At 42.2% G+C, this 12,008-nt stretch overlaps 1 protein-coding gene across 7 annotated transcripts in view; it reads left to right on the plus strand.

Annotated features, from left to right (window-relative positions):
* The first annotated feature begins 4,443 nt into the window (after nucleotides 1-4,443).
* LOC103397008 (histone-lysine N-methyltransferase NSD3-like) overlaps nucleotides 4,444-12,008 on the plus strand; it is a 28,353-nt gene continuing 20,788 nt past the window's right edge. For 3 of the 7 annotated variants that reach the window (XM_017042679.2, XM_017042682.2, XM_017042681.2), the window contains exons 1-8: nucleotides 4,462-4,842; nucleotides 6,777-7,639; nucleotides 8,707-8,952; nucleotides 9,049-9,217; nucleotides 9,315-9,469; nucleotides 9,983-10,612; nucleotides 10,692-10,854; nucleotides 10,944-11,044. In XM_017042679.2, the coding sequence (XP_016898168.1) occupies nucleotides 6,821-7,639; nucleotides 8,707-8,952; nucleotides 9,049-9,217; nucleotides 9,315-9,469; nucleotides 9,983-10,612; nucleotides 10,692-10,854; nucleotides 10,944-11,044 (2,283 nt within the window). In that variant the 5' untranslated portion in view covers nucleotides 4,462-4,842; nucleotides 6,777-6,820. Of the gene's footprint in view, nucleotides 4,843-6,776; nucleotides 7,640-8,706; nucleotides 8,953-9,048; nucleotides 9,218-9,314; nucleotides 9,470-9,982; nucleotides 10,613-10,691; nucleotides 10,855-10,943; nucleotides 11,045-12,008 lie in introns of all 7 variants that reach the window. The other 4 variants (XM_017042684.2, XM_017042685.2, XM_017042686.2 and 1 more) reach the window with 3 other exon arrangements.

The raw sequence follows: 12,008 nt of genomic DNA on the forward strand, positions 1-12,008 counted from the left end.
GCCAGCAGCGAGTGTTTAGCTGTGTCCTGTGAATGTTACTGCACATTGGATTCTTGTGGTCTGTTTCCAAAAAATTTGGTTTCTGATGACTCAGTACTTTGACAGATTTTCTCTTTTGTTATGTGGACATTTAAAAATGACGTCTCGGCTGGAACAAATTAAGCAGGCTGTGCAAGACTCTGTAGAGTAACCATTAAGCACAGTAAAGTAAGTCTTTATACAGCCTGTTTATTGATATGGAATTACTTTACTTAACCCTCGTAAAGTCCTTCAGGTCTAGGTGACCCAGGGGTCACCTAAACCCAATATATCTTTGTGTACAATACTTTTAATGCTGTAATAGAAACTTCCTGAGGAACAGGTCAAGGGAGGAATCCAACACACAGATGGATTTCAGCAGATGTGGGGTTCTAGTGTTGAAGGTACTATTTCGCTACAAGTTTGTTTATGTACTTTGAAGATTAAGCTAATAGTATTTAATTATAAAGATTATGTATCTGGAAGAACAAGTGTTGTTATGTAGATAATGTACCAAATCAAGCACATAGTTACATTCATAATTCATTTACAGTACACCAAAGAATTCCTTCTGAGTGGAAACATATCTCATGTGCAGATAACTCCAGAAGCTAACAAAGTTAACAAAGGATGGACATAGCCTGTATCTTACTGGAAAATAGCTAAAAAAAAAAAACTAATGTAAAATAAACCAAAATATTGTGTATACAAAACAGCTGAAAAATCCTAGATTGAGTGTGATTATCTCTTTTACAGTATGTGCTGCATTGGGCAACATTTTTACATTCCCTCTGGTTTCAAATGTAAATGTAAAGAACATAAAGTGCTACCCTAAACCCTGAGAGAACAGGGATTTTCTGTATAGCCTTAAATAATGTGCTACCACTCTAAATACAGTGAGAAGTATGTATTTATAGCAATTTCATGCCTATAGTAATTTGCTACCACTTTAAATAGAGTCAGACACGTATTTATAGCAATTTCATGTCTATAGTAATGTGCTACAATTCCAAATACAGTGAGAAGCACGTATTTATAGCGATTTCATGTCTATAGTAATTTGCTACCACTTTAGTCAGAAGCACGTATTTATAGCTATTTCATGTCTATAGTAATTTGCTACCTCTCTGAATACAGTGAGAAGCATGTATTTATAGTGATTTGATGTGTATAATAATGTTCTACCACCCTAAACACAAATGTCAGATATGGCTATAAATTTACGCTACGGGTAGGAAAAAACTTCAGGTAGGAAAAAACTTCAGACTACGCTATAAATTTCTGCTACCGACCGATGTACGCATGCGCAGTTAACTAGGATAGGAAAAAAGTATAGGTAGGAAAAAACTTCAGAACACCCGTAGACCCAAAGATCGTCTTCTCAACCAGACCACTCATTCGGTGGCTGAAAAGGCCACGCCTATCGTTCGCTGAAAATGGGCGTTTTCCACAACATGGGTACTTTTTAGTGATGGGAAGACCGACTCTTTTTACTTATTCGGATCTTTGACTCTCGAACAGTAAAATGAACGAGTCGTGAACGAATCGAATAATTTCATTCGTTTTACAGCAGGTGACACTTTAGCCCTATTGTGGGCGTTGTAAAGAAGGCTGCGGTTCTCCGACACTAAATACTGAAGGCAAGATGGTTTGCTTCCGCAAAGTTTAAAAAGTACACAAAATACCATAAGCAATTGAACCATGAAAACATAAAGAAAAACACACCACAATGTGAAGATGAATGAGAGCAAAAGAGACCCGAGCTCTCTGACACGTGACAAATGAAACGAATCTGCGAGAACGAAGTGAAAGATTAGTTCACAGCGAAAGATTAGTTCACAGAGTAATTCGTTCGTAGTGAAAGATTAGTTCACAGTCAAAGATTAGTTTGCAGAGTTATTCGTTCGTAGTTAAAGATTAGTTAACGGCGAAAGATTAGTTCACAGTGAAAGATTAGTTCGCAGGAGTGATTTGTTCGCAGTGAGTGATTAATTCGCGAGTGTGATTAGTGTGGATGAAATGTATTCATGTGTTCATATTTTATAGAAGTATGCAACATACATAATCATGTTTTAAAAAGATCATAAGAGATGTGCTAAAACATATAACCAGCTTGAACATAAAATGCTGCTTAAAGCTAGAACTGAAAACATGCAGATGTAGAGAAGGAGCTGCGAGGTTGAGATAAAACCAAGGTTTGTTGTGAAAAGAGGAGTACTTGGTGTGATGGGAAACAGAAACTTTTAGAATACAATTTGACAATGGCTGGATTCATAGTTAGAACACAAGGTCCCAACAACAGCACCTGGGCACGATAAGAACAGGATGAGAAATAACCGGTGTAGATGCAGTTGCCAAAAAGAATGTATGTCTGTGTGTAGAACAAATGAAGTCTGTATCGCTTGAGATGTACCACCTGGATGTGTGTGTCAATAAAACGAGCCTGAGTTTGTGGAGAGAGCAGAATTCAGCAGTCGACCCCCTGACTCGCCGCTGGATCCTCCCTGTGCACAGGCGAACTCGAGCAACGACTTTTGTCTTTTCTTTATACTTTGTGAAAGTTCTTGATCAACGAATCCGGGGTGGTAAAACCTTACCACAACATTAGTTAGTGATTCGTGAGTCGCGAGTCACGAATCTTTCATATGACTCGGGAGTCACGAGTCATATGAAAGAATCGTTCATTTTGAACGAATCACTCGCGAACGACACATCACTAGTACTTTTCCTTATACTCTATTGAAAAACGCAGTAATACAAATGCTTTTCTAACAAACTCTGATAAATGAAAATGATTGAGGTATCACGTTTAAAGCTCAACACAGACTATTTTCCCTTTGGGCTTGTTAGTACGGTAGAAAAGGGAGTTATCAAATACACCTGTTATGTTATGGCGTAATGTAATGACCAACAAAGAAAAGCTTGTGTTTTTTTTAACTTCAATCATTTATTTAAAAATCAAAATTTTAATGACAAATAGAATGTGAAATAGGCTTTTCAGTGCTTTAACTGATCAACTTTGTTCTAATAAAAAAGTATTCTCTGTAGTTACCTGTTCCTTTTCTGTTAAATACCAGACTGCTGACTCTTTTACTAGCTTCCATGATGTTCAGGTGAATTTCTAGCCTGTAACTACAGTCTGTAAGGCCATTCTATGTAAGCCATTCTACTACGTTTCTTGACTTACATCCGGTCCTTTCTACTCCCAAATAAATGATTTCTTCTGACCAAATATTTAGTATACATTAGCTTGCCTTGGCAGTTCTCTTCAGGGTGCTTTGACCCATTTTGGCATGCCAGACTGGGCTAAGTTATTCAGGTTCTTTATGTAACAGAGGTTAATAGTTATGTAGTTTTAATATTCACAAAGTTGTTTTATTTGTTCTATCTGACGGAAGTGGGTTGTTCCTCCCTGGGCAGAAACTTGACGTATATATTTTTGATATAAAAAGTCAGTCACACCCAACCTCTCCCTCTTTCTTCGGACTTTGTGGGAGAGGGGCTCAGGTGGTGCCCAGAAGGAAAATGTATTTTGTTCTATGTAAATTCCATCAGCTCAATAAAGGCTTTGATGACAGCAGCACGACGGCTTTCTTAAAACACAAGGCAGAAGCTACACTGGTTACATTTATTATTCATTATTTCTAGTTAATATTCTTTTTAGTTTTTATTTCTTCTATGTTGTTATTTACCAAATTCGCTGAATTTGCTCAGTATTGTACATCTCTCAATTACTTTGACAATTTAAATTCAAAACAAAACAGTTACGTCTAAGGATTTTCTAAATGATGGACCTCAGTTTCAACATCTGTTTCAAGTTTTGAATAAATATTGTCCTACATCATTGTACGGCTCAATAAGAGTGTCCATTCCAAAAATTGTTCAAAAATTATCCACTTCAGTGTGCAAATAAAATAATGTAAGCCTCTCAACCAATTTAACTTAAATATCCGGAGCACTTGAAGAAAATCCATCTCCACAAAATTAGAACATGCCTGGTCCACAAAGAAAGGCGCTCTGGCTGTAATAGGACACAAACAAAAGAATTCTTCCTGTGAGGCAGCTATGCTAGCCACCATAGCAAAATCACCCATTACTGATTCATTAATTAACCCATTTATTGCCTATTTTTTTAGTGGGAGTGGTTAAAACCACCATGCACACCAAATTCACACCAATGGTATATTTAGTTTACACCAGAGTACCAGGAGGAAATCCATATCAACAGAAAAGACCATCACCAAACCACAGTGGGACACTTATTGGTTCTTTTATATTTCAATGTATTTATTTTCGGCTGAAGTATTACATGTGTGTATTTGTGTTGTCCTGCTTTCCTGTAAACCGAAACAAAAATAAAAGAGAAAAAAATAAACCACTCCCCGTAGTAACCCTGCTGACCTCTTTGGTTAACATCTGTAAGATTTGATGCTGATTGAGCAGCGTGCTGTTATTTAACCACACGTAGACATGTGGCTACATATTAGCGTGGTTAACATGACTACACGATTCAAACGGACGCTAAGAAATGGTGGAGGGTTAAACAACAGAACTACGTGTGCCTCCAGCAGCTTTCTCTTGACTAAATAACACCAGCAGTACAATGCGGAAGAGCCAAGCTTCGGGATTGGGCAGCGACCAGATAGCGTAACACCCACTCCTTCACTGTGTGGAGAATTGCGTTAAACCGACAAGGAAAGGCCTGCGCTTTATCACTAATGCAGGATTGTTTTTCTTTTTGTTTTCCTGATTTAATTTTGCCCATAGATTAAAAGAGGACGCGTCGCTGACTGGTGTATGTGTTTAGAATGGGACACGCTGAAGGTACTGACATTGTTTTAATCCCCCTGCATCTCTCCACTCGGCATCAATATCCGCGCTGCTGCTGCTCCTCTGCTCCCTCTCCTCTCCTTTTAGCCATGAGCGTGTGTTTGCCGTTGTCATTACATGTCGTTATCGTCTCCCACCAGTCCCTTCTCCGTCTTCACACACACCGTCTCGGTCGCTCATTTTTGGGCCACATTTTTGCACCCAAGTAAAGCGCCAGTGATGGTGGCATAATCACGCCAGACAATTTGATTTAAAGGGGCAAAGGCAGCCATATTGGCAAATGCGCGCTAGCATAGCCACATAGCCACAAATGAAGTACACATCGAAAAACAACAGTTGCAAACGGCTGTATGGGGTAACCAAGAGGTACACCGTCGTTTTCCCGTGGTTTTTATTGTTCACTGTTTGCAAACATCATCTTTTAAACAGACCCCCCCCCCTCTTTTGATGCCAGGTAGCTTCAGGCTAACATCGCAGAATGCTCTGTGATTATTCACGGAACCTGTTTTGTCTGCACAGTCGTGTTTTAACATAACCACTGTGTTTTGACCATCTAAATAAATGTTGCCAAATACACACGATACCGTAAACTCGCCCAGAAGTCAATGCATGTTTCTGCTGACCGTTAGTTGTCACTTTGCAGATGTTTACATTACTGTTATCCACCTTAAAGATCAGTGCTGGGGAATCCTAACTGTACACAAATGAACCAGCAGCAGAGAAACATACGATTCACTGTGATCACACTGTTAAACTGACTGATTAATATGCTTTGTAAATGATAAAAAAAAATTAAAGCTGGATACCCAGGACGGTGAAGTGAGGAGCTACTGGTGGTTGCCCTTTGTTTTTGCACCAGAGACCGATGTGTTGGTGTTAATGAAATGAAGAAAGCAGGATCAAAATGATCTTAAAGCTGATAAAAAGTGAAACAGCATTGATGAAGGGCTGTCAAACTGGAGGCTGTGGAAGGGTTGTAGCAGCTCGTGGTCATTTGTTTGAGAGTGTTAGACCAGTGATAGTGATGCTGGCTGAGGATTTGTCCTGAATCACAAAGTTCACATACAGTACATATTGTAAAAAACAGTTAACGCTAGTTTCTACTCATTTTCTTCTACTCTTCATGGATACCCATAATTCATTTGGGTTTTTGTTTTATATACAAACCAGGGAATGTCACCTTATTTACAGCAGTGCATATTGCCAGATATTGATATATTGGGGTGCTGTCATAATGCTCTCCCTGTCATGATTTCAATTTGTTTTGGAGCAGAGAGATTTTATGTGACTTCAAATGAAGTCGTTATTTGATATTCCAGTATTATATTAGACTTCATTTTATATTTGCCAGCCTATTCTGACACTATAGGTGCGGTAGTTAATCCGCTAAATGTTTATACTGTATGTGTTGGCAGAAGGTCCAATCCATGTAATTGATCATACAATTATAACTTTATTTTGTTTACAAGTTGCATTTATGCTGCAGTTACACAAATGGCCACAAAGCTATGCTCTTCCAATCTGGGCATTATATAAAGGTCCATCCATCCATTTTCATCCGCTTATCCGTTACCGGGTCGCGGGGGCAGCAGTCGCCACCCAAATCACATTGCACCATACCAACCCCCCAAACCTTCCTGCGGGTGGTGAGTCCACTGGAAGGTATTAACCGCCCTAACCGGGATTCGAACTTGTCCAGGAGGTGAACCCCGGGGTTCCACACCAATGACAGAGACATTGCCTCTGGGCCAAAGCGCCACTTATATAAAGGTGTTAAATGTATATGATAAAATAGTAGTGATATGTGTATTGGCTTACTGTGTGTTTGTAATCGTGCACCAGTTGATGTTCAGTGTCAAACCTGCAAATTGAAATTATCAGTCTCACTTACCTTTACCTGTGTCCCATGTCATGTTCCCTGGTATTAGATCCAGTCAAAGAAAAAGACAGTTAAGGATGCAGGAGCACAACAATGGATTTCTCCTTCTCTTTCATGCAAGGGATCATGGGAAATACAATTCAGCAACCCCCTCAGCTCATTGACTCAGCCAATCTCAGACAGGAAGGCACCTGCGACACCGGCAGTGACCCGTGCGAGGATGGCGGTCCCTCCTACGATGCTGCCCTGGATGCAGACTTCTACCCGCCATCAGGTTCAGAGGACATGCTGCAGGTCTCCAACGGTTTCCCCCCAGGTCTTGGCATTTACGAGCCCCAGGCCAAGTTTTCTCTGTACTCGCAGTTTCCCAACGGCTTAGCCAATGGCTACGGGGCCATACGCAGCTACAGCGAACACGGTATCATCCCAGCGGAGGGCACGGTCCTGAGAGGCCCCGGTCTACAGGACAGACCTTTGTCTCCGGTGTCACCCCCGCTGCCCACTCATCACCCACACCTTCACCACCATCACTCCCATCACCACCACCACCACCACCACCACCAGGCACAGCACTTCCACACAAACACTCCTCACATACAGACGCACCCTCACCCTCAGAGTCCCCCGCTTCCACTACTGTCATCCCAGCACCACCTGTCTCAGATGCCTCACATCATGACCCACACTCTGCCCCCCCCGCCTCCATTACACTTGCCCTCCTCCAGTCCACCACCCTCCCTTGTGGACAGTACCCTGTCTTCTCAACACTCCCACCCCCCGTCCAACACCACTGTTGCGGTACTGAACAAAACCAGCTCTCCGGAGATCAAGCTGAAGATCATAAAGACGTACCAGAATGGGAAAGAGCTGTTTGAGTCTGCGCTGTGTGGAGACCTGCTCCAGGAGCTGCAGGTAACGTGTCAACGCAGAGACTTCCGTACTCTACTGGGGTTGAACCACAGAAAAACATGTCGATACACTGACCGTTTCTCTGGTTTTGTGCTTGATACATAAGATGACATAATATATTGTAATATTGTGACCGTAGGCTCACATCAACTGCATTAGGCAGCGAGGTGTACACACTGAAGTTGTTACGATGCAGTTCTTATTTTTTTTTAATTCTGCTTGTGCGTAGTCTTTGACCACCTGTAGGCGTGAGATGTAAAATAAAATGACCAGTCGTTGCATCAGGTTCTGACACAAAACTGATTATCACTCGTTGGCTGGGTTTGTTAGAGGTGCATTACTCTGTGCTCTCTCTTAGTGCAGAGAGAGAGTGAGAGAGCACATTCTCCTCCTAAGATGATAAAACATCTGACAGCTGAAGGCATTACAATATATACTCATGGTTCTATTGTATGCAAACTGGCTGCACAAATGTATATTCTAATGAAAAGTGTATATGTGAGTGTACAGTGTGACGCACTGTATCCACCACTGGAGCACATTTTTCTCAGAGATTTAAAAAGATTAAACTAAAGATTACACAGAAAGAATCTTCTAATGAATTGTTTCCCAAAGACTAGATCGCGACCCTCAGGTGGGTTTCAAGAGTTTTGTTTTTTGGGTCGTCTTGCATCATGTTTTCCAGGAGTTCATGAATAATGTCTATTGACTTGGGTCGCAAAGGTTTGTGACTTTTAAAATATGGGTCCCTAGAAAAAACAGTGTGGGAAACACTGTTTTGATGTAACTGGTGTAAAGTTCTTCAACAGTGTAATCCAAATATTAATTGAATAAACCAAATATAAGATCAGTATGTTTACAGTGAGATGTTGCCCTGTTTCCTCTGTGTTTATTTGTTTCATCTGTCAATTTTTCTATACCACATTTTCTGTTATAAAATGTGTGGTTCAGATTTGATCATTATCACGACTTAAGAGATTGTTGTATAAAAACATCTTTAACAGACTAAGACTTCAAATTTTGATGACTAAAACTTTTTTTTTTTAATTCTGTTTTGTGATGGTTTGAAGGAGTCTCAGAAGAAGGAAGCCGCTCAGACGCAGCGCAGACACGAGAGAAAGAAGGAGAAGAGGAAAAAGAGCACAAGGCTGCAGCTGAAAGTCCAGGAACAAAACCTGGACCAAAGACAGACCCAAACAGGTTCCATAGGCCAGACAGACTACACACACACCCAAGCCCTGCTGAGAGAAGCACCTTTGTCCCAAGCAGAGAAGACTCAGAAGATAGTTAACAAAACCGAATCAAAGACCCCAAAGGCAAGCGGTCGATTGGTTTTCGGTTTCCCTTCTTCAATAAACGTGACTGCTGCATTTTTAGTAATCAGATCCGTCACTTCTCATGTTTCTGTTCAGGTTCCTAAGCCGTCCGTCAGTCATCCATCAGTAATCCAAGAGACGGGCTTCTGCAAGGAGTTTGTGATTGGTGATCTTGTTTGGTCTAAGGTGGGCACCTACCCCTGGTGGCCCTGCATGGTCTCCTCTGACCCACAGATGAAGGTCCACACACGCATCAATACCAGGGGTAATGGGAGTCTGAACTTTCTAAATCTGCTCATTATCTGTGACCAGTCTCTAAATATTTTTGAGCCTGAGTTTCCATGTTCCTGTTTGCTGCACAGGTCACAGAGAATACCATGTCCAGTTCTTTGGCAGCGTTGCTGAGCGAGCCTGGATCCACGAGAAGAGGATAGTCATATATCAAGGAAAGCAGCAATTTGATGACCTCCAGGCGGAGACTATGCGCAAGGCGTCAAACCCTGTGGAGAAACATAAGGTTTGTTCAAACATGATATTTGACCTTTTTTATGAAAGTAAAATTCAAGCACCAACAAAATCAACATAAGTCAGACTTGAACCCAACTTGAACCAAAACATATTGAGAATTACATTTTGACCTGTTTTACATCATCACTGACATCACAAATCTGTCCAATTGGACTCTTTGTCTTCTGCACCATTGTTTCCCAAAGACTGGGTCACGACTCTCAGATAGGTCGCACGAGATTTATTTTTTGGGTCGTCTCACATCATGTTTCCCAGGAGTTTACCAATAATCTCTATTGACTTGGATCGTGAAGGTTTGTGACTTTTAAAATATGGGTCCCCAGAAAAAAAGTTTGGGAATCACTGATCTACACTGGCCAACTAAACAAAATCAAAAAAGGCGAACTACACCTGTGATCGAATCCCACTGCCTGTTGTCAGTGTTCCTACTGATATGTTATTCTAGACCCTTACCTTCATTTTCTTGCTCATATCATATGTTTTCCCTTGTTTTCTCTTCAAGCTTCTGAAGCCCATCCCCCAGCGAGAGCGGACTCAGTGGGAGGTGGGTGTGGGCCACGCAGAGGACGCCTTTGTGATGACGCGACAGGAGCGAATAGACAACTACACCTTCATCTACGTGGACCCCGACCCCACTGATGCCCTGCCCAACAAGAACCCCAACATGCGAGCCGAGAAGCGAAGCCGACGTTCCAGTGGCTCCATCAGTAGGAAGGAAGATGCCGCCTTGAAATGGCCAGACAGAGAGCTGCCCCCACGAAGACAGCTGCCACACAGACAGTGCAGCATCACAAACGCAGACAACAACACAGACACTCAGAGCTCAAACGAGGAAAGGAGTCAGAAGGTGGACCGGTGTACAACTGGGTCCCCGAGACACAATGCCCAACAGGACTCTCCACCTCCGGTGAGAGCCTGGAAAACAGCGGCTGCCAGAAAACTGCTTCCGCTCTCCATCACCATGAAGAGGCTAAATGTGGAAATCACCAAATGCGATTGGCCGCTCCTGCAGAAAAAAGAAGCTCCCTCTCCTAAGAAGGACAAAGATGAAGATGAGGAAGAAGAAGAAGAAGAGGAGGAGAGAGAGGAGGGAGAAGCCCGACAGCCTGACCTGGGATACTGCTCTCCTGAGGTTTGTCTCACTTTGTTTAGTAAAGGTTCAATTAGCAGAGCTACACTGTCAGACGTTTACATGTGGATGCTCTCAGCAGGACAGCAGAACTAAACCCGAGTCCAGTCCTGGGGAAGAAGAAGACGGTGATATAGGGGAGGAAGAGGAAGAAATGAGGGGAGGCTCCCCAGCCTGTCGGATGAGTGAGGAGGGAGGGGCCCAGCAGACCTCGTCTCCCGCGTCACACCACAGCAGTCGACAAGGTCAGCAACCACAGACACGATGACTGCGTGAGGTAACAGATTGACGCCGTGCGGTTCGTGAAATGTTACAACTGTCGGTGTGTTTTCAGGCTCTCAGGAGAGGAAGCTGCAGCGGCGGTCAGTCAGGAGCAGGTCTGAGTCTGAGAGAGGCAGCGATTCGGTCCCCAAGAAGAAAACCAAAAAAGAACAGGTAATGATTCTCCACAGTAATAACTGAGATCACAGTCAGAACATGAGGTCTTTTGGTGAAAGGTAAAATATGGTAAAGGAAATGTTTACAATCACAGTGTTCAGCTCCTGCTCCTTTATCGCTCAAGGTTGTTATGATGCATAAATGCATGATGCATGTAAGGAGGCTACATTTACAACCTTTCTCCAGTCTCCTCCAGATTGATTCTATTTTCATTTCTAAATTTAATTTCAGCACTAAAACATATCAAATATCACAAATGTGATAGACATCATGCTGCCATTATATCTGATATGTTTGGTATTTTGTTACAATAAGTCAAGTCAACTCGCATTTAGAAATTTAGGTTTTTCTCAAAATACAGTGGGTACTTAAAGTATTCAGGCCCCTTTAAATTTGTCACTGTTTCATTGCAGCCATTTGCTAAAATCAAAAAAGTTCATTTTATTTCTCATTAATGTACACTGAGCACCCCATCTTGACAGAAATTTAGAAATTTTTGCAAATTTATTAAAAAAGAAAAGCTGAAATATCACATGGTCATAAGTATTCAGACCCTTTGCTCAGTATTGAGTAGAAGCACCCTTTTGAGCTAGTACAGCCATGAGTCTTCTTGGGAATGATGCAACAAGTTTTTCACACCTGGATTTGGGGATCCTCTGCCATTCTTCCTTGCAGATCCTCTGCAGTTCCGTCAGGTTGGATGGTGAATGTTGGTGGACAGCCATTTTCAGGTCTCTCCATCCATCCATCCATCCATCCATTTTCATCTGCTTATCCGTTACCGGGTCGCGGGGGCAGCAGTCGCCACCCAAATCACATTGCACCGTACCAAACCTTCCTGCGGGTGGTGAGTACACTGGAAGGTACCAACCGCCCTAACCGGGATTCGAACTTGCCTAGGAGGTGAACCCTGGGGTTCCACACCAATGACAGAGACATTGCCTCTGGGCCAAAGCGCCAC

Source organism: Cynoglossus semilaevis, chromosome W (genome assembly GCF_000523025.1).
Source record: "Cynoglossus semilaevis isolate Cse_v1.0 chromosome W, Cse_v1.0, whole genome shotgun sequence".
Lineage (NCBI taxonomy): Eukaryota > Metazoa > Chordata > Actinopteri > Pleuronectiformes > Cynoglossidae > Cynoglossus > Cynoglossus semilaevis.